General features: G+C 53.7%; 5 protein-coding genes across 5 annotated transcripts; 4 read left to right on the top strand and 1 right to left on the bottom strand.

Annotated features, from left to right (window-relative positions):
* Positions 1-696: 696 nt before the first annotated feature.
* SPSK_03559 (uncharacterized protein) lies at positions 697-1,554 on the top strand (the record flags this gene model as incomplete). Its single annotated transcript, XM_016730397.1, has 1 exon — positions 697-1,554. The coding sequence occupies one exon, from the start codon at positions 697-699 to the stop codon at positions 1,552-1,554; it is 858 nt and encodes a 285-aa protein (XP_016584992.1).
* Positions 1,555-1,882: 328 nt separating this feature from the next.
* SPSK_03643 (uncharacterized protein) lies at positions 1,883-2,503 on the bottom strand (the record flags this gene model as incomplete). Its single annotated transcript, XM_016730478.1, has 1 exon — positions 1,883-2,503. One exon carries the CDS (start codon positions 2,501-2,503, stop codon positions 1,883-1,885), a length of 621 nt encoding a protein of 206 aa, XP_016584991.1.
* A 1,407-nt stretch (positions 2,504-3,910) lies between these two features.
* Positions 3,911-7,538, top strand: SPSK_02974 (Lon-like ATP-dependent protease; the record flags this gene model as incomplete). The annotated part of the gene is made up of 2 exons (XM_016729820.1): positions 3,911-7,300; positions 7,374-7,538. 2 exons carry the CDS (start codon positions 3,911-3,913, stop codon positions 7,536-7,538), a joined length of 3,555 nt encoding a protein of 1,184 aa, XP_016584990.1.
* Positions 7,539-11,751: 4,213 nt separating this feature from the next.
* Positions 11,752-14,933, top strand: SPSK_03000 (Protein kinase domain-containing protein; the record flags this gene model as incomplete). The annotated part of the gene is made up of 2 exons (XM_016729845.1): positions 11,752-13,014; positions 13,083-14,933. 2 exons carry the CDS (start codon positions 11,752-11,754, stop codon positions 14,931-14,933), a joined length of 3,114 nt encoding a protein of 1,037 aa, XP_016584989.1.
* Positions 14,934-18,213: 3,280 nt separating this feature from the next.
* Positions 18,214-19,719, top strand: SPSK_03322 (stearoyl-CoA desaturase (delta-9 desaturase); the record flags this gene model as incomplete). Its single annotated transcript, XM_016730160.1, has 2 exons — positions 18,214-18,490; positions 18,584-19,719. 2 exons carry the CDS (start codon positions 18,214-18,216, stop codon positions 19,717-19,719), a joined length of 1,413 nt encoding a protein of 470 aa, XP_016584988.1.
* Positions 19,720-20,554: the final 835 nt, after the last annotated feature.

Below are 20,554 nucleotides of genomic sequence, written 5' to 3'. Positions count from 1 at the left end.
ATTTCAATCGTGGGCCCGACCTTTCCCGAACATGACGGACAGCAAGAGATGTGAGACTCTTGAATGTACGTGTAGACATATTACCGCAGCAGAAGTGCCATGCCGTTGCTACACATCCGCGAATTTCTCATCCCGCAAACAGACAAGGATCAACAAGGAGAGAGGAACAACAAAGGACAGAATTGCGGCGGGAGTACGAGCGGGCACGATTGTGCTTCGCAGACTAAAACGAAGGGTGGAAGGGCAACGTGGAGGCAGAGCCTGAGCAAAGAATGCCAGAGCGTACGGATATGAAGGGAGGCTTATTATGCCTGCGCGCATTGGGCAGCGCGTGCGCCATTATTTCCAAATAATTTCGATAGTGGATTTGCAAACGGTTACGCAGTATTGACACGAAATCGATATGGTGACAATAGAAAAATGGACGGTTGAAAAGTGGCGGTGGATTAATTACCCTGTAGCAAGAATTTCAAAATCGAGTTAATTTGGCTTGAACGCGTGGAGTTGACGTTTTCCAGTGAAGCATGTGCAGCCTGGGGTGCTTGGAGTCCTGTAAAGTGGTACCTGATCCAGGCGAAAATTAACCATAGCTTGGAGAGCTTGACGCGCCAAACACCCGCATCATCAATTGACGTATGAAACATCCTCCTCTGCACATCGGTTCACAACGCAAGCAGAACAGGACCTACAGATGAAATGGCTGCAGCTTGGAGACACAAACGGATCGTCTGCCATGTCAGCAAAGCAGCATCTACACATTTCCTCCCCAGCGTCCGACCAAGAGCGGCCTCCATAAAAGTAAGGGAGTCGCTTCCGCGCTCTCAATCGACAGCATCGCCATCGCCGCCGCTTATTTACCCTGACCAGCCGCGGTCTGTAAAGCACAACGACCTGTCGTCATTTCTCCGCTATGCTGAGCGCGCTGGGCTGGACACCGGGTCGACGACCTATGTGGGCACACACTATGAGTACACTGTGGCCGACCACCTGGCGCTGTTGGGCTTTTCACTGCGGCGTGTCGGCGGCGCATCGGATCGTGGCATCGACTTACTCGGCACATGGGCGCTACCCATTCCCAAAAGTACCTCGGAGCTACCGCAGGAACCTCTCCGGGCGATCGTCCAGTGCAAGGCAGGAGCCGGCCAACGCGTCGGCCCGCACCTCGTGCGTGAGCTGGAGGGAGCGTTCATTGGCGCACCCGTAGGCTGGCGGTCACGCGTTGGCGACAGCGGTAGTTTAGGTGGACACGAAGGTGGAGACGGAACTGGAAGCTGCCTGCCCGTCATCGGGATACTCGTGACCGAGAAGCCGGCCACAAAGGGCGTCCGGGACGCGTTGTCGCGCAGCCGCTGGCCCATGGCCTACATCTACTGCGCAAGCGCAGGCCACGTGCGACAAATGCTCTGGAACCAGCAGGCGGAGAAGACCTGTGGTCTGACTGGATTGGGGGTCACACTTCGTCACGCTTCCGACGAGTACGAAGGCGCTTATACACACATTGTCCTTACCTGGCAGGGTAAGCCACTTCCGGCAGCCACCGAGCAAGACTCATGAGCGGTTGTTTATTGCATAAGCTGGCGCTATGATAATCTAATCATTCTCCGGCAACGGTGTCGGACTGTCTGGCGGCGGAAAGCGTGCACAGCAAACAAACAGCCGGCATCATTCGCAGATGGATCGAGGATCTGGCTGGCACAAAAATCGCAAGACTACCAGTCTCAGGCCTATTTCCACCGCTACCTTTCCGTCTCTCTCAAAATAATCAAGGCCCGGTGTGTCCCTAGGAAGCTCGACCAACGCCAAAAGCACTACCCCATTCGCCCTAACGGCCTTCTCTTCGTGCCGCAAGTCGCTGCCGGTCCATTTGCTCACGAGACTGCGCCTAGTCGTCCCAGATGGCTTTCTTGGCGCGGTCGGCCTCTTCCTGCTGCTTCTTCTCGGCGGCCCGGCTATCCTCGCGGCGTTTACGCTCGGCCTCTCGCAACGACTTTTCGTATGCCCTCTGCTCATCGGTCATCCGCGGTGCACGGATGCCCAGAGCGCCGGCAATCAGCCGCCGTGCCACGGCATCCGTCTTTTCTGGACGGCGCTCTGGCCCTTCATTGCCGCTGCCAGCACTGCTGGATGGTCCCGAGTCGTTCCAGTTGGCTGACAGTGGTGTGTTGCCGCCAAACGTTGTCGGCCTGGAGGACGAGCTGTGATAGCTTGGCGTGCTGGGCGTGGGTGGCGGCGCTGTTGTGCCGGTCGGTGGTGTCTTGGTAGGCGGCGTAGATGTGGGTGCAGAGTCGTCATTGTCATCTGACGATATTTCCTCGTCCTCCCACGAGTCGGCCACCTCCTGCTTCTTTTTCTGTTGCTTCTTCTGAGCGATCGCCGCAGCGACTGCCTTTGGTTTTGATGCTGCCGGTTTGCTAGCAGCCTCGGCCGAGTTGCTCTTCTCCGAGTCGATCGTCAGCCTACCAACGGACGAATCGAGGTCAGCCGCTCTGTCTTTGGGTGCCATGATGTTTGTGGTGTTGGTTTGCGAGGACAAAGAAAAAGTAAGTTGTCAGTGGCGGCAGCCCAGTAAACACGGCGCTTTCAGGCTCGGGCAATTGTGTATTATATAATATTTTTTTGGCTCTTCAACTGCTGCCAGCCTTTGATTTTTTCCGCCCTTTCGCTTGATCTATGTCAGAACGGCAGAGCTTTGAGACAACGGCCTGGATGCAAAGGTAAACTGGTTTGATGGGCGTTCGTGACCTTGGCGCGGCTCTAATCGAGATGATTGACAGTCTGCCAAGGCCGCAGGGATGTTGTGCAAGATCATGGAGAGTTCGTTCTAGAACTGTTAGCATTTGGACAGAGAGCATGAGTGGTCGTTCGTCCGGTAACGACGTTAGGAAGGCGCAAAACGCAGCACAGTGGAGGTTGGTCGTTGCCTCTTGTCTTCTTTCCTCTTTTAGCTTGTCAATGGTTTTGTGTGCAGACTATTTACAGGCGGGGCAGGCGCAATGTAGAGAGCTCCAATCGAAGCGTCGCTCTTTCCCCGCGAACTTTGCGCACCATGACCTCGCGCCTGCCACAGTGGGTGTTCTCGGCCTAGTAAGCGACGCTGCTTCCAGCCGCTCGGTTATACTGATATCGCCGTAGCGGGCTCCGCCGAATCTCAGGAACTGTTTCTCTGGGCTCATGGTCGCCTCATTTCCCCCGGGTTTTCGCGATCTGCTATTTTCTGAATATCTCGGAGTCATTTCATGTTGGTTATCAAAAACCATGTTGGATTCAGCTGCTGTTTTGTTTGTAGTAGCCAGCTCTGTGGTATCGCTCTGGTCACGTGAGCTCCTGGATGCCCCTTCCTGTCTTGTTCTAACGATCGAACGACCTGTTGACATCCAAAATCGTTAAAATAATAAAATACTCGTCGTCGTCTTCATTTTTCCAGCTTCTTTGCCTCACCATGGGACGCGCGTGCCAGTTGCCTGCGTTCAACCACCGCCATTTCGGAGCTTGGCGGCTAACAGTGGCTCCAGCTCAGTTTGTATTATTAAGGCGATAGCGCTCACTCACAGTGGCTGCCGGCGATAGCGGAAGCCCAGACCTGTCGCCACGGCTCAGGCCAGCAAAAACGGGAAAAAAAGTCGGCTTCGCTCAACTTCCACGGCACTATCCAGTGCTTCCCACAATCGAACTCAGCCTTCTGCCTCGAGCACCAGCACCGTTCCCATCTTCTCGTCCACGGCGTGTACGAACGGCGGCCCGGAGGTGTAAGTCCTCTTTCTTCGTTTGCTCGATTTTTTTCATTCATCCACCAGTTTCGTTTAGTTTCTTCTGTTCCCCTTTTCTTTTTCTACAGACGGGATCTGCTTGTGGCCGTTTGATTTCTCAGCCGAGCCCTCGAGCTCACTCTCCCACCCATTGACCGCCCATTATGCTTCGACAACATGCCTCGCGGCACCTCCTAGCCAACACTGCGACTCGCTGCGCCCGGCCTGCTCACATCCGCCTCCTCTCGACAGCACCCTCATCCTGGTCCCGACCACGGCTAGCTACTGCGCCATTGTCCTCACGCCTCTCACCACAGGCCACGGCCCTCCTCATTTTCCCCCGGACGCCGTCGCTTAACGCGTCACCCTTCTCAACATCGCCCACCCAGCTAAAAAAGGAGCCGCGTGGGTTCTTCGACGCCGCCGGAAACGCAGAAGAAGACGCCAAGAAAAAGGCGAAAGAGGAGGAGGGAGACAAGGAAAAGGCTGACCAGAGCAAGTCGACCGAGGTCGAGGCAGCAAAAGACTCTGAGGTTGAGCCGTCCAAGACCGAGTCAGATTCCAAGTTGGCTTCCAGCAACCAGGAATCTTCCTCTGACGGCAAGCCAAGCAGTGCAGCCTCGCCTGGCGGCGCGGCTGGCAGCTCCTCCGGAAGCGATGGCGGATCGAGCGATGGCGGCAAGAAAGGCCGCAAATCGAATGCCGACAAAGCCCTCCAGAAGCCTGTTGTACCCGAGGTGTACCCCCAGGTGATGGCCATTCCTATCGCGAAGCGACCACTCTTCCCTGGCTTTTACAAGGCTATCACTATTAAGGACCCCAACGTTGCCAGCGCCATCACCGAGATGATCAAGCGTGGTCAGCCGTACGTGGGAGCCTTTTTGTTCAAGGACGAGAACGCCGACGACGACATAATACACAAGGCGGACGATGTCCATGATGTGGGTGTCTTTGCTCAGATCACCAGCGCGTTCCCGCTTCACGGCGAGGGCGCCACAGGCCTCACGGCCATCCTATACCCACACCGCCGTATCCGCTTGTCGACCCTCATTCCGCCAGGGTCGGGGAGCAGCACTGGTGTTAGCGAAGCGAGTGTCGCGGACGCCGACAAGACCGAATCCACCGACCTGGCGGACGGCGACGCGCCCGTCCCCGAACCCATTCCTGCGAAACCAACTGACGAGGAGGCGCAGCGTGAGAAGAAGGGCGACGTTGTGGCCAGCTTTGAAGAAGGCGCTGTGACGGCTAACCCCAAGAGCGACGCTCCGGCTGTCCAGAAACAAGAGTCACATACCGCCCAGTACGAGCCTACGTCCTTCCTGCGCAAATTCAATGTGAGCCTCGTCAATGTTGAGAACCTCACCGAGGAGCCGTTTGACGCCAAGAGCCCTGTTATCCGCGCCGTGACCAACGAGATCGTCAACGTTTTCAAGGAGGTCGCGCAGATGAACAGCCTGTTCCGCGACCAGATCTCTACATTCTCCATGAGCCAGTCGGCCGGCCATGTGACGGCCGAGCCTGCCAAGCTGGCCGATTTCGCGGCTGCCGTGTCGGCGGGCGAGCCGGCCGAGCTGCAAGAGGTGTTGTCGAGCTTGAACGTCGAGGAACGCATGCAAAAGGCGCTCGTCGTTCTCAAGAACGAGCTGATGAACGCCCAGCTGCAGTCCAAGATCACGCGCGAGGTTGAGAGCAAGATCACCAAGCGCCAGCGCGAGTACTGGCTGATGGAGCAGATGAAGGGCATTCGCCGCGAGCTGGGCATTGAGTCTGACGGCAAGGACAAGTTGGTGGAAAAGTTCAAGGAAAAGGCCGACAAACTGGCCATGCCCGACGCCGTCCGCAAGGTCTTTGACGACGAGATCAACAAGCTGGCACACCTCGAGCCGGCTGCGTCCGAGTTCAACGTGACTCGCAACTACCTCGACTGGCTCACGCAGATTCCCTGGGGCCAGCGGAGCGCCGAGAACTTTGGTATCCACAATGCCGTTACCGTCCTGGACGAGGACCACTATGGCCTTAAAGATGTCAAGGACCGCATCCTGGAGTTTATTGCCGTTGGCAAGCTCCGTGGCACGGTTGAAGGCAAAATCCTATGCTTCGTGGGCCCGCCCGGTGTCGGCAAGACGAGCATCGGAAAGTCTATTGCACGCGCCCTCAACCGCCAATACTACCGATTCAGCGTTGGCGGTCTAACGGACGTCGCCGAGATCAAGGGCCACAGACGGACGTACGTCGGTGCCCTACCGGGCCGCGTCATCCAGGCGCTGAAAAAGTGCCAGACGGAAAACCCGTTGATCCTGATTGACGAGATTGACAAGATCGGCAAGGGCTACCAGGGCGACCCGTCCTCGGCGCTGCTTGAGCTTTTGGACCCGGAGCAGAACAGCTCCTTCCTGGACCACTACATGGACGTGCCGGTTGACCTGTCCAAGGTTCTGTTTGTCTGCACGGCCAACATGACCGACACGATCCCCAGACCACTTCTGGACCGCATGGAAGTTATCCGGCTGTCGGGCTACGTTGCAGATGAGAAGATGGCGATTGCCGAGCGCTACCTGGCACCTGCCGCGAAGGAGATGGCTGGCCTGAAGGGTGCTGATGTTACGCTCAGCCAAGACGCCATTGACGAGCTCATCAAGTCGTACTGCCGCGAATCGGGTGTACGCAACCTGAAGAAGCAGATTGAAAAGGTGTACCGCAAATCGGCCCTCAAGATTGTCCAGGACCTTGGTGACGAGCCATTACCGGCTGCTGCCGCCGCCCAGGAGGCGCTGAACAAGGACAAAGACGATGCCGAGCCGGTCACCGCTGCCGATGAGATAGCGGCATCCGACGTGGCTTCAGAGGACGATACGGGCTCGACGACATCCGCAACATCGGACACGAGCGAGTCCACCGCAGCCACCGAGACATCCGAGGACAGCACGGCGGCGACAAGCAATACCACGACAGACAAGCCCCGGAAACCGTTGGACGTGCCCGAGTCGGTGCACGTCGTCATTGGCCGCGAGAACCTCAAGGACTACGTGGGTCCTCCGGTCTTCACGTCAGACCGCCTGTACGATGTCACGCCGCCCGGCGTCACCATGGGTTTGGCGTGGACGCAGATGGGCGGCGCCGCCATGTATGTGGAGACGATCCTGCAGTCGGCGCTGCGGCCGAGCAGCCGCCCGTCGCTTGAGATTACGGGCAACATCAAGCCCGTGATGAAGGAGTCGTCTACGATTGCCTACTCCTTTGCCAAGGCCATGATGGTCCAGGAGTTCCCGGACAACCACTTCTTTGACAAGGCCAAGCTGCACGTGCACGTGCCTGAGGGCGCTGTGCAAAAGGACGGCCCTTCGGCTGGTATCACGATGGCCACATCGCTGCTCTCGCTGGCGTTGGACCACCCGATCGACCCGACAGTGGCCATGACGGGCGAGTTGACGCTGACAGGCAAGGTGCTGCGCATTGGCGGTCTGCGTGAGAAGACGATTGCAGCGCGGCGGGCAGGCTGCAAGATGATTGTGTTCCCCGAGGACAACATGTCGGACTGGCTGGAGCTTCCTGAGGTAAGCCATATCCCCTCTCCGTGAATTTTTTAAAGCTTCTATATTTTTTGGTGTTCCCTGCTAACAATTCCAGAATATCAAGGAAGGCATTGAAGGCCGCCCCGTCAGCTGGTACTCGGACGTGTTTGGCATCATCTTCAAGGACGTTGACCGAGAGAAGGCCAACAAGTGCAAGATCTGCGAGTGGAAGAAGCTGCACGGCAATGAAGACTCGAGCAAGAAGGACGAGGAAGACTAAACGACGAGAAATTTTACGAAGGACAAAAAAAAAAAAAAAAAAAAAAAAGAAACAAGAAAAGAAACCAGACGAAAAAGCGGGGTGCGGGGCGGGTCTATGTCTGTCTTGTGTAAGAGTAGGTAAAGCGACAGTGAATTTGGGGGCCAGGGGCAGAAACGGATCTGGGGTCGATGAGGCCTGACGGAGTGTAGAAAGGGGATAGCATGTTGCTGCATTTGTCTGTTTTGCATCTCTCCAACTCTTTACATCTTCCTTGGCATTTTTCATTGGGCGGCATCTCCATTTGTCCACACATCTGTACTTTTGCATATTGTGCATCCAGGCCGCATGTGGGCGGCCACTCTCTTCAACTTAAATTTGCCCAGCAGAATGGTAGCTGGCTGGGAGCAACTTCAAATGCTCTAGCACGAGGCATTTTTGTGGGATTGTATTTTGGATTTTTTTTTTTTTCTATGTTAATTCTTTTTCGGTTTATTTTCTGCCGTACAGCCTCGTCGAAACTTGACGGACGACTCTCCCCTTACATACCAATAGAAACAAAAACAACTCCTGTACAAGACTTTATTTATCTAGTACCATTAAAATGCACTTCTTCGTCTCAGATTCGTTTCTTTCTTTCTCGTGATCCGCCATGATGCATTGTCTCTAGAAGTCCTTCAGAAGACCGGCCATGGATGCTAGCATCTTTTAGACAAGTAGCGCAGGGCTTGCACAGCAGGCGGACCATACAACTTGCAACTACTTTTATTATGCTCAATACTTATAAAGTACTAGTCCGAGGTCTTGATCGTGTGTTTTTGGCCATTAAACAATTGTACAGAATATAATTTTTCATAAAATGGGTTCAAGAAAAAAATGCCCAACCGTAATCGCGCATAACAAATGGAGTCAACTGCAGCCAGACGTCCATATCTAAAAACCTGATCTTAAATAGTCATGAGGAAGTTACGCCTTGGCACACTTCTTTGTCGCTTCGCCAGTGTCCTCGCATCATTGTTTTGCTGTGTTGTTCATTCTTGACGCGGGGTGTCGTTGGTTCCTAAAAGCACCGCTGTCAGCGGGAGCGTCCGCCAATAACAGCGGATCATAATGGTTCGCTCCCGGGTACGGGGCGGTACTTAACGTGCAGCAGGATGCCCCCAATTTTGACTCTATTGTCCCTCCAGTTGCATGTACCCCGGTGTCCCAGGTTGCTGGTGCAGCATTTACGCCCGCTCGTTGCCGTCGACTGGCTGGCACTAGCGGCCGCGGCGTCGTTGGCGCTAGGCTGTTTGGCTGTCTCCTAAGAGGTGTTGTTCAGGGCCCCAACGCCAACGAAATATGCAGGGCTCGCCATTGCCGTACGATACATCGTAAGGCCGCAACGGCGCTCGTTCTGTCCCCTCTCTGGCGGCCATCACCCCAGTGGTGCTTTTACACGTGTGCGGGCTCCACCCCACCTTTTAACCACCACGAAATGGTTCATTCCTCCCCAACCCCCTGTCTCCTGCTTCTTGCTAGTTGTGGCTCCGTTGTGCCTTGTCCCTTGGTCTCATTTTTCATGACCTCTCCCCAGCCTCTTTCGTCTTTCCAGCAAAAAACTCGTGCGTAAAAAATATTTGGGGCGGGCCGAGCGAGTATGTTGTCTCTGTGCTCCGTACGACGTACTTTTTGTCATACACCATATGCCGTATGACTGCTTGCGCCCTCGGACTGTGTTTTGCGAGCAGAAGGCGAGCGAGACAATGTGCAATGGAGCCAAGCGCCTACATGGATCCCGGCCAGCCATGTCCCGGGTGTGGTCACGACATGCGTCGTCCCGGGCAAGATACAGTACCCTGTACCCGTATGTTGTACACTTGCGGTTATCTTACATTGAGAAATGGAACCCGGCAAGCGCAGGAATTGGTGTTGCATCGCACTTGCTGTTCTCGCTTCGCCGACCGACTTGTTGATTGTTCCTTCTGGCCAGCCTCTTGCCAACCTCTTTCCGTTAGCTCCTGCCTCCTGTAGCAACTGGACTAGGAAGGATGGGGTCAGTACGAGCGAAACAGGAAAAGAAGGGAAAGTGCAGAGGGAAAGGGGGAAAGAACATCCCACCTAACAAATTCTCAATGGGCCATTTGAAATGGGTTCGCAAATGCCCCGTACCTTCCCTTTTACGGTCTCATTTTAATGCTGCCATTGTCGTGACTCCTTTTCTGTTTCTAGCTTCCTCTTCTCTCGAATCCTTTCCACTTTCACATTCTCATTGCCAGCACCTCTTCCTCGCACCCGTGATATCTCCCTCCTCAACTGCTGCGTGTCTCGAGCTTTGATGGGTTCCTGTAACTCCCGTCCGCCAATCCGCCGCTCGCATCTCACCTTTTCTCCGCTTACTATCCGACCTTTTAATCATTATCTCCATTTTCGATTTTTTGGGTTCACACCCATCCACCTCTCGCGCGGTACATTGGCACATTGGCTAACGCCCCACGGTTCGCATCCGCCCTGCATTTTCTGGGCTTTTGAGCGTATCGATCTGCCCCCAATATTACGTTTTGGGATTTATATCTGCTCTCGTGCTCTTTTGATCGATTTGACCACACCCGTTTCTGTGCATGTCACTTATTTTTCGGCCCCATTGCCCCTTGCCCTTCTCCCCTTCTCCCCAATCACTCTTGTTTTTGGTTGCCTTAAAGGCTTGAATGCATTTCTGCCCAAAGTGTGATTCAAGATCTCTGGTACGAATTACCTGTACGGAGTACTCCGTACACGCACCACCTGCAGTGCACCCGCAGCCCCATCTTTTGCACGGCCGAAGCGAGACATATACGACGGTAAAGCGCGTTTGAGCACTTCCAGTCCCTCCCACGACTATCACATCGACTGGTCGTGTTGGTCCTGTTCGCCAGGCATCCGCAGCTTAGCGGCCCCAGCCAAGGCGGTCTTCGCATCAAACAACCAGGCAAGGCGAGACCCGTGGCCGTTTGGCCGGCCTTTTGCAATCCGTCATCGAGCACCAGTCGATTTTGCAAAGTACGAGCGGGCGGTGCACGCCCTACCTTGCCGGCCGACCAGCCTGATTGTCGTTCTCGCAGAATGACACCGTTGCCTTGCTCTCGGATGAAAGGCACGAGACAAGTTTGAAGCACACGATCGAGACAAAGTGTGAGAGGGAGCCAAAAGAAAGATATAGTTGGCGCAAACAGCTCCAGTCTTTTCGCGCCCGGTTTGCGAAAACCAGGCCCAAGCTCCTGTGCGCTGCTGCACGAACACATACCCCTGTCGATTTTCCACTTTGTCAACCCCGTTTTCTGCGCGCCAGCCGAATTGAACAAAAGCAAAAGCAAAAGCTGTGAAGACGGAGGCCGTCTTGTTTTTCACCGACAAGGTAAAAGGCGCGACCTGCCAGTGCCGTTTTGCAACGACCAACAGACATCTTTATATTCTGATTCTGTCTCAGAGACATACCTAAACACCTCTCTTCTCACCTTGGGGCCTGTCAACATCCATACAGAGCGGTAAAGTAAAAGCACGCTGCACGCTTCACGCGAGGAAACGTCCACCGCACCTTGCCGATTTTGCGACCTACGACGACCCCATATATCTGCACATAATACACCCCCTTTTCACCGCCGCCATTTTCGCACACTTCAAAACTTGTCGGTCACCGCATCTTGCTGCTGCCCCTTAATCCCCTTTTGTGACCTTCTTTATAGGTTGCTTTTCGTGCAGTGATTTTCTGGCTTATCACCAACCACCAGTCGGAAATGCCATTATCGCTGCCGTTTTATGTGGAGTAACACATGTACTGCTTCAACCAGCCCTTCTTCCACCGGCCGCCTCTCTCTTCAATATTTTGTTTATTTTCGTTAAACTTTGCTTTCGTCCGAGCTCACTTCAATTGTTGTCTTTTGAGCTTAAGATTTGGCCTTGCACGCCCCTACTCCATATTCAACCCTCCCACAACTTATCTACTTTCTCATCATCTTTCACTTGCCAGCATCACCGTTTCTCACTTGCTAGACCGACCGCTAGCTGACACGATTGCCAGACTGCCAAACATCCATCCCGCGTCTCACCGCGGGCCCAGACCATAGCAACGCATCCGCCATCCGTGCTGAAGTGTTTACTTTTCGTTACCAGATTTTTACGCTGGCCGCCTTCCAGACGCCGCTCCGTGCATAGCTTCACGGTTGCTGAGGCGGCAGCAGAAGTGCCATTTGCCTCTGTGCTTGGCAGCGGCGACCTCATGGCCCAACCGACTTCGCTGCCGAGCGAGCCTCAGGCTGGGAGTCTACGAACTGCCCCATTGGCTTCATCAGTGCCCCCGGCGTCTCCCACAAAAAGCATATGGAAGAGACTGTTGAATCGCAGTGCGAGTGCTCACCCGAGAGAGCCGGTACAATGCCCATCTGCTGAGCTGCCACAGTCCGCTTCTCCGGCGGTATTACCATTTGCACAAGAGCCCACAGCTCAGAAACTAGAGACGAGTGGACCATTAGATCCGGCGCGAGACGGGCTGGGTGTCGGCCACGATGATCAGCTACCTAGCAGCTCCAACGCCGAAGCACCTGCCGCAGATGCGGACGGTGGCATTGCTACCAAGACATCTAGCAATAGTCGGCGAGCTCCGCACCGCGATGTTGTTCCTGGCTTGCCTCGTGCGCAGACTTTTGCTCGACAGCAATCTGAACTGCGCGGAAATCTGATGCCGATTATCCCTACCTCTGCTGAGCGGCGGGGTGTGTCAGCAGACCGGCGGTTGACGCGGAGCGTATCATCGCCCACGAGTTCCCAAATTCTATCAGACCCTCGCACCAGCGCACCCAATGTTTCGTACCGTCCAAAACCGGGCATATCCGATGCGGCGAAACCAGCAACGGGCGCACCCCAGGAAGAAGCTGTGCCACCTGTTCCCACAATTCCTTCGTTGACAGCTACTGTGGCTTCTAGTGGGCAGCCACCAATAAGTGAAGCTGAAACAGATGACACTACAGCTGTCACAAGCGGAGACGGTCTGATCCATGGCGACGCCGCTCCTGCCCCCCAGCCTGCCGCATCAGGAGGCGACAATGACTGTGGGCCATCGGACGCACACTCTGTGGCCGGAAACATCGCCAAGGAGAATGAAGAGACCTTTCATATTGACACGGCATCTATGACCTCGTCACAGTACGAGCACCGCATTCGCTATGAGCTGGAGCATGTGTGGATTCTCAACTTGTCGATGCACTTCCGCGACAAGTCCAGACGCGAGAAATTCTTTGTTACATATCGACAGCGGCCCGACCTAACGCGCCGGGTGACTATCTCCCTCGACTACCGCAACGCTCCAGACGGCTCACTCGAGATGGATCTCCTTGACACCAAGCTTCAACGAGACAAGAACGAAATGATCTATGAAGCCATCCGCGAGAGCCTGGTCGACATTCAGTTTTACAACACCGTGACAAATCTTAAGTTGCAGACGACTGATGGCCGGCTGCATGTGCACGTGGTTGAGGATACTACTGTTCGTCCGAGCTCCCATCTTCTCCCATCTTACTTTATACGAAACCTCTTACTGACGCACCGTGCTAGGAGATTATTGACTACCCTTCGGCCCAATTTGTGCACCACTTGGGCTGCCGCAAGATTCGGGAGTCTGACGTTGAATTTGACTCTCACATGTCCGGCTTCGTATACAGGGTCCGTGTCGAGGGCCGGGTCCTTATCAAGAAAGAGATCCCGGGGCCAGATTCCGTTGACGAGTTTTTGTATGAGGTCAACGCCCTCAATTTTCTTCGCGGGTCCCAAAATGTCATCGAGCTGTACGGTGTCATTATTGGCGACGACGACCGCGTCCGCGGCCTTCTCATCAGCTACGCCGAGCAAGGTGCTCTGATTGACATCCTGTATGAAAACAACCACGGAATTCCTTGGTACACGCGCATGAAATGGGCCCGTCAGATCGTTCATGGACTGTCTGAGATTCACGAAGCGGGATTTGTTCAGGGCGACTTCACTCTTTCGAACATTGTCATTGATTATGATGGTAACGCCAAGATCATTGACATTAATCGACGTGGGTGCCCTGTCGGATGGGAGCCACCTGAGGCCACCCCTCTGATCCAAAGCGACCAGCGCATTTCGATGTACATTGGCGTCAAGTCGGATCTCTATCAGCTGGGCATGGTGCTCTGGGCACTCGCAACACAGGAAGACGACCCAGAAGCCCATGGGCGACCTCTGCTCTTGGGCGACGATGTCGGCGTGCCACAATGGTACCGAAGCATTGTGGACACCTGTCTTGCCGAGGATCCTCGGGAACGCTCGCAAGCTCTTCAACTTCTCAGATATTTCCCGCGGCCCAGCACACACTTTGACGACAGTGATTACGAGGACGACTGGGTCCATGGGACGCATCACCACCATCCGGCGTTTTATGCCCACAGTGCTCCGTCGGGATCGGTTGACGACGGATCCAACTCGTTCCGCAACAGGGCGGCTGAGCTCGGCAGTGTACCCTCCGGCGACGACCATGCCGACGACATCGCTGGGCAGTTTATAGAAAGAGAGCGGCCCGATTTCGTCGTTGACAAATTCACGAGTTTGACACCGGTCATCCGCGATGTGACACCAAGCAACGACTGGGCGTACGTAAACAATTTCGGCCACACGTATGTCTCCCCCTCAAATGGTGTTTCCAACGAATCATACTACTACCCTACAAGAGGCCGGTCTCCGCCCAGAAAGTCACATTCTGGCTATGGCCGACGAGACGGTTCTTGGATCAGAAAGGAGTCTCTGGAGCAGCAAACGTCGGCCGCAGATGCGCTCCATGTGAAACAGGCCGAGTCCTCGCCAAACCGGAGCAATCTCCCCAGCAGCGAACCTCCAGCTTTATCGGAATTGAAAGACGAAGATGTTCAAGTGGGGGATGAAGCTGACGTACCTGATGACACGGTGGACGCAGACACAAAGGAGAGTTCAGACTTGGAGGTTGTGGAGACTGTTCACAAGGAGGCGGCCGATGACGTGGCCGTTGATATACCGGCCGATGACAACGGCGCAGCACACACTGCATCCCCCGAGACAGACGTGCAACCCCTCGTTATCAAGGCAAGTGCTTCGAATATCAGCGACGCCAAGAGCAAGGACGCGACTGTACCGAGTTCGCCTGAGCGTCCCAGCGAGTGCCATTACAGTCTTGCGAACGGGGCTCTTGCACACGAGGTCGTACCCCTCGATACTGCAAACAGCCTGGAAAGGAGCGGCTCTGACAGCAAAATATCGGATCAGATCAAAGGTGTCGGTGCCGTCTACGAAGACGAAAAGGCATTCCCCCGCCACATGAGCTTGGAGCACGACGAAGAAGATAGGGATGCCGATGATGGCCATGATGCCAACGAACTAGATGCGGTTCCTGCGACCGAATGCCAGGAACGATAATGAATATGAACAAACCAAGGGACACATTACGTTTTATTGGGCTTTCGGAACATGTTAACCCCCCCTCCCTTTATGGGGTCATCGGATTTTTTTCTCCTGTATTTCTCTGTTTTTACAGGAAGCTCGTTTGGGATTTGCTTTTCATTGGAGTTTTCTCCCCGGTTAATAATTTGGGCCTATTTATTTTTGGATAAATCTTTGGACATTAAGTTTTTGGTGGTGTTTTTTCTTCCGGATAAACTAACAATAGCAGCATACAAGAAACCTAAATTTGGACACGGCTTCTTCATGAGGCCGATATTTACGACACAAAGTACCCGATTCTTCGTTCTTACATTGGCCACATGAGCATTTACCAGTTGTGCGTCGCTGCGACACGACTGTAATTTTGAGGATGCTTAGATGATAGTAAGTGTACACCGGCACGCCTCTCCCATTTTGCGAGAGAGTCAGCGTATGTCGTACAGGGCCAAGCACTATGAGGCTCTGTGTTTGTGAAGACTGCTTGTGAACGAATTGGGTGCATGTACAGCCTCGCCGTTACAAGAGGAGTGGTCCCAGAGAAACGGCAGAACGGGAAGCAAAGGGGCCATTCCGTATTTAGACTAGTGTCTTCCGCGTCTTCTTCTCAATTTTCTAGAAGTCAGCCTCTGTATCAGCGTCACATGTCAATACGCAGTATTGTGTGGAGACAACAAAAAGCAAATGAAGGAAGTCGCTGAAAAGCTTGTTGAAGAATAACCTGGAATTAAGAGCAAGGGTTTGAATTGTGCTATCGTAAACATGCATCTCTATTGTTCGATGCGCTCGTCCGCAAGTGATTGCGTGAATCATAGCACCAATCCGGCGTGGAACCGCGGTTTGTTGGGGCGGAGCACCATGATGGCAGGAACGGAGGAGGCGTCTGCTCGGTGTACGGAGCATTTTGAAACGCTGAAATAATGCTTGCTATACACTGCATCATCCGGCGAGCTATTATGCACAGAGACGGAGAGGAAACAGGTACTGTCGGACGTTGTTATGAGCGCAAACAGTGCATCCTGGGACGTCCCAACATCTCTCATCGACACATCCTTTGTGGAAGCATCATCGTCAACAAATCAGCCAAACTCGCGGCGTCTACTATGGTGGGGTGAATCAAGTGGATGGGGAAGTGCATCACGCATATATGCCGTATGACGGACGTCCTTTGCGAATGGAAGACCGCAGACCTGGTCAGCCGGCATCGAAAGGAAGCAAAGCACATTCGGAACGTCGGTGGCCGTACGGAGCCACTGTGGCATGTGACGGAGGAGGAACAGAGAAAGACCAGTCAGATGAAGACCACGCCGTAGCACGTTTTCGATGAGAAGCCAAGGGATACGAGCGTATTCCGTTCGTTGTAGACAGAGTGGGAGTGCAATTAAGTCAAAGGGAGCCACATGATGACAGCATCCTAGGTTTCACCGCCAGACATGTGGAGTATGTTGCACAACAGACTGTGTAAGTATGCCATATGTGTACGGCATATGAAGCATGCGATTTGTGGTAGCTAATTGGAACATGGCATAGTGGGTATGGTATTACGCATGTTGCCCTTCCCTGATGAGTGAAGCCAAAGAAACGTTTTGCTTTAGAACACGGTTGTTCCCCTCTTGTAAGTCATGGTTGGCGTGTCAGGTAGCGTCATAGTTGGTACATATGTGTGTTAGTAAACTATATGCATTTGCATGTACCTAAACAGGGGCATTCACGATGGGCACCAGGGGTTGGACAGGCGCCCCTCTGTACACGCTGGGGCCAATCACAAGCTCCCACCGGCCTGCTAGTTCCCAACAGATTTCACCACCTGCGCTTGACCCCAACAAAAAAAATTCAATTGTGCTGAACGGGCAGCTGTATCAAGCTCTTTCCAGTGCAGCCTTTTGTTGCCAACGTTGTTCGTTGGATTTGTCCCTAGGCACAGCAGCGCTGTCCTGCAAAAGATTGGCACCGAGAAACAAATTCATATTTCACATGTGAACGATGGCTATCCTGGAGTGAACGAGGGTGGAAGGAAACGAGAACGACGGCATTGCTCCAATCGTATCGTGGGGCAGGGGCGACTTGATGCGACCAAGCACTGAAAAGCAAAACACACATACCAACAAACAACAAGACACTGGATCGCTCCTGCCTGTACATTAAGCACGCCTCACAGGCGGAAGGTGCAGAGGCATGACAGTTAAATGACCAGGTCTTAGCAGTTGCCATTGCATTCTTGCATATGCGTCAGAAAGCATCTGACAGCGTGCTTGTCACACCCAAACAGAGCTCGTGCTATGCGCCTTCCTATCGTAAGATCGTGGAGGTCCTTCCCAAATGCCCAATCAACAAAACAAACAAGAGACCAACAAACAACAACACGGAAACAGGAAACGAATGGACCTTCCGTTCCTCCGTTCATTGCCACTCGCAGCTTCCAAAGACGACAGGAACATACTGTAGTTACAACATACTTTGTGAGCTAACAGGGAGAGGAGAGACGTAACAATACGGGACTGCAGACAGATCCACAGGGGAGGCGTGTGAATAACTGGCCCAAACAGGAAATCCCAACATCCCGCCACCGCGCCCCAAGAATAGCCAGGAAATATCCAGCAACTCCCCGAGCTCCAAATGCTGTCCAAAGAGGCCGACGTCCAGCAAAACACACCGGAAACGCCTGCCCATATGCAAGCCTACCATACCTCTGTCAGGGCTCTACCCCATTGTTGTGCAGTCGACTCAACCGAGTAACCTGCCCCTTCCGCCTTCTCGCACCCCAAAGCTTTTGTGTCTTGCGTCGCTCGCACCTTCCCACCGCTCAACCGCCCGCCCCTGTGGTACCTGCCAGCCAAGCTACTTCCCCATCCATATTGCCTTCTCCGTTTCCTTCCTTCCCACCGATATAAGTGCTTCCAGCCATCCTTCCCGTTTTCTTTTCCTTCATATCTCTCCGCTTCCCTCTTCAGCCCACCTGTTATTCGTTTTTTGTATTTTTTTCTTCTTCATTCTTCTGTCCCCTTCTTTTGCTTGCATGCTCCTTTACATGCTCGCTCACGGCTCCTAAACAAAACAAGAGGAAGCAGTCGACCGGCCTACTCTTTTTTCTGTCTACCGATATCCCAACACTTCCTGTTTTCGGCCGCCTGGCTGGGGCTGTTTCTGGAAGCAACTGTTGCTTTGACGATACAGTCAAACACAACCATCAGCATCTCTTTCTATCCGCACAACCTGTCGGGCCGCTTTCTCTCTCCATCTCTCACACGTATCCATCACCATGTCTGCCAAGATCGAGGTGGCCGATGCCACGGTTGATGGCACCACCGACTTTCAGCCTCTTCGGAGCAAGCAGTACGACATCCGGAAAACGCACATCTCCGAGACGCCCATTACCCTCAAGAACTGGTACAAGCACATTGACTGGCTGAACACCACGTTTATTCTTCTCATTCACGTCGCCGCCATGATTGCTGCATACTGGGTTCCCCTGCGGCGCAACACCCTCATTTTCGCTATAGTGTATTATTTCAACACTGGCTTGGGTATTACTGCAGGTAAGCATAAAACCTGACAACACCATATATGTCTATTCTATCCATATATGCACACGGAGATACAAAGGATGACAGGCAGCTGACATTTCTCAGGATACCACCGCCTCTGGGCTCACTCTTCCTACAAGGCCACTCTCCCCCTCAAGATCTACCTGGCTGCCGTCGGTGCCGGCTCCGTCGAGGGCTCCATCCGCTGGTGGTCCCGTGGCCATCGCGCCCACCACCGTTACACCGACACTGACAAGGACCCCTACTCGGTCCGCAAGGGTCTCCTGTACTCGCATCTCGGCTGGATGGTCATGAAGCAGAACCCCAAGCGCATCGGCCGCACCGACATCACCGACCTGAACGAGGACCCCGTCGTCGTCTGGCAGCACAAGAACTACATCAAGACGGTTCTTTTCATGGCCATTGGCCTCCCTGTGTTGGTTTGCGGCCTCGGCTGGGGTGACTGGGTTGGTGGCTTCATCTACGGCGGTCTTCTCCGTGCCTTTTTTGTCCAGCAGGCTACCTTCTGCGTCAACTCGCTTGCCCACTGGCTCGGCGACCAGCCGTTCGACGACCGCAACTCGCCGCGTGACCACGTCGTCACGGCTCTTGTCACGCTCGGCGAGGGCTACCACAACTTCCACCACGAGTTCCCCTCGGACTACCGCAACGCCATTCAGTGGTGGCAGTACGACCCGACGAAGTGGACCATCTGGGTGTGGAAGCAGTTGGGTCTCGCCTACGACCTGAAGCAGTTCCGCCAGAACGAGATCGAGAAGGGCCGCCTGCAGCAGGTCCAGAAGAAGCTCGACCAGAAGCGTGCTACCCTGGACTGGGGTACGCCGCTGGAGCAGCTGCCTGTTGTTGACTGGGACGACTTTGTTGCTCAGACCAAGGACGGCAAGGCCCTCATCGCCGTTGCTGGTGTCATCCACGATGTCACCGACTTTATCAAGGACCACCCCGGTGGCAAGGCACTGATCTCGTCCGCTATCGGCAAGGATGCCACGGCAATTTTCAATGGCGGTGTATATAACCATTCCAACGCCGCCCACAACTTGCTGTCCACCATGCGTGTTGGCGTCCTCCGCGGCGGCTGCGAGGTTGAGATCTGGAAGCGCGCTCACTACGAGAGCAAGGACATCTCTTACGTCACGGATTCGGCTGGTCGCCGCATTGTCCGTGCCGGTGAGCAGGTCACCCGTGCTGCCCAGCCGGTTGCTACCGCTCATGCTGCATAGACGCACTACTTGATTATCGTCTATGACCTGGCTTCGTTCTTTTGTCTCGATCCAAGCTTCCAATGCCGGTCCGCTGGCTAGTCGGCATCAATTCGTGATTGCATGGCCAGAACGGAGAGAGGGGAGGCGGTCTGTTTTGTGCAGTCACGAACACACGTTGATACGAGAATACTCAAACTACGAAACGGCCCCTCTTAACTTCATGTATGCATTTCAAAGGCGTTTCCTTCTTTACACTGATAAATTATGAGTTTTGGGAGGCAGGGGTTTTCTTTTTCACGATGAGACGCTACTTTACTTTTGTTCGCGTAATGGAACGAGAAGACAAAAAAAAATCGCTTTCATTTATCCTTTAAGGTAGATTCAAATTGTATCACCTATCTCATTCATTGTGGAAGTCAACGCTCGTGGCAAAATTGACCTCCTAGAAACAATTTGCCTTTCCTCGCCTTAGAGGTCCAATAGTAATATACATGTACGATGCACAGCATGAAGGACGAAGCCGCTGCCATAAATTTTATGGGATTACTATCCTAGTTCAGGTGCCTGCAATATAAAAATCATCGCGATGGTATCGGCAATGTGTGTCAAAGCCTGATGTAGAATAAAAATGAGTAGTAAAGGAAAACCACAAATAGAAAATTGCAATGGCAATACGTCGTAGTACGCACATTTGCCGTGATATATAAACGTTGAAAACCAAAGTGGCTCCCCAACTCCACGATGCCAGGTGCAACGAAACATCAACTGGCTGCACACCAATAAAAGCAGTTATCCTCCAAACCCAGAAAATACCAAAACCCATTCATGAGAGCACCGTGTTTGCCACATCCAT

Source organism: Sporothrix schenckii (genome assembly GCF_000961545.1).
Source record: "Sporothrix schenckii 1099-18 chromosome Unknown Cont47, whole genome shotgun sequence".
NCBI classification, from domain to species: domain Eukaryota; kingdom Fungi; phylum Ascomycota; class Sordariomycetes; order Ophiostomatales; family Ophiostomataceae; genus Sporothrix; species Sporothrix schenckii.
This window is presented reverse-complemented; position numbering and strand designations above follow the sequence as displayed.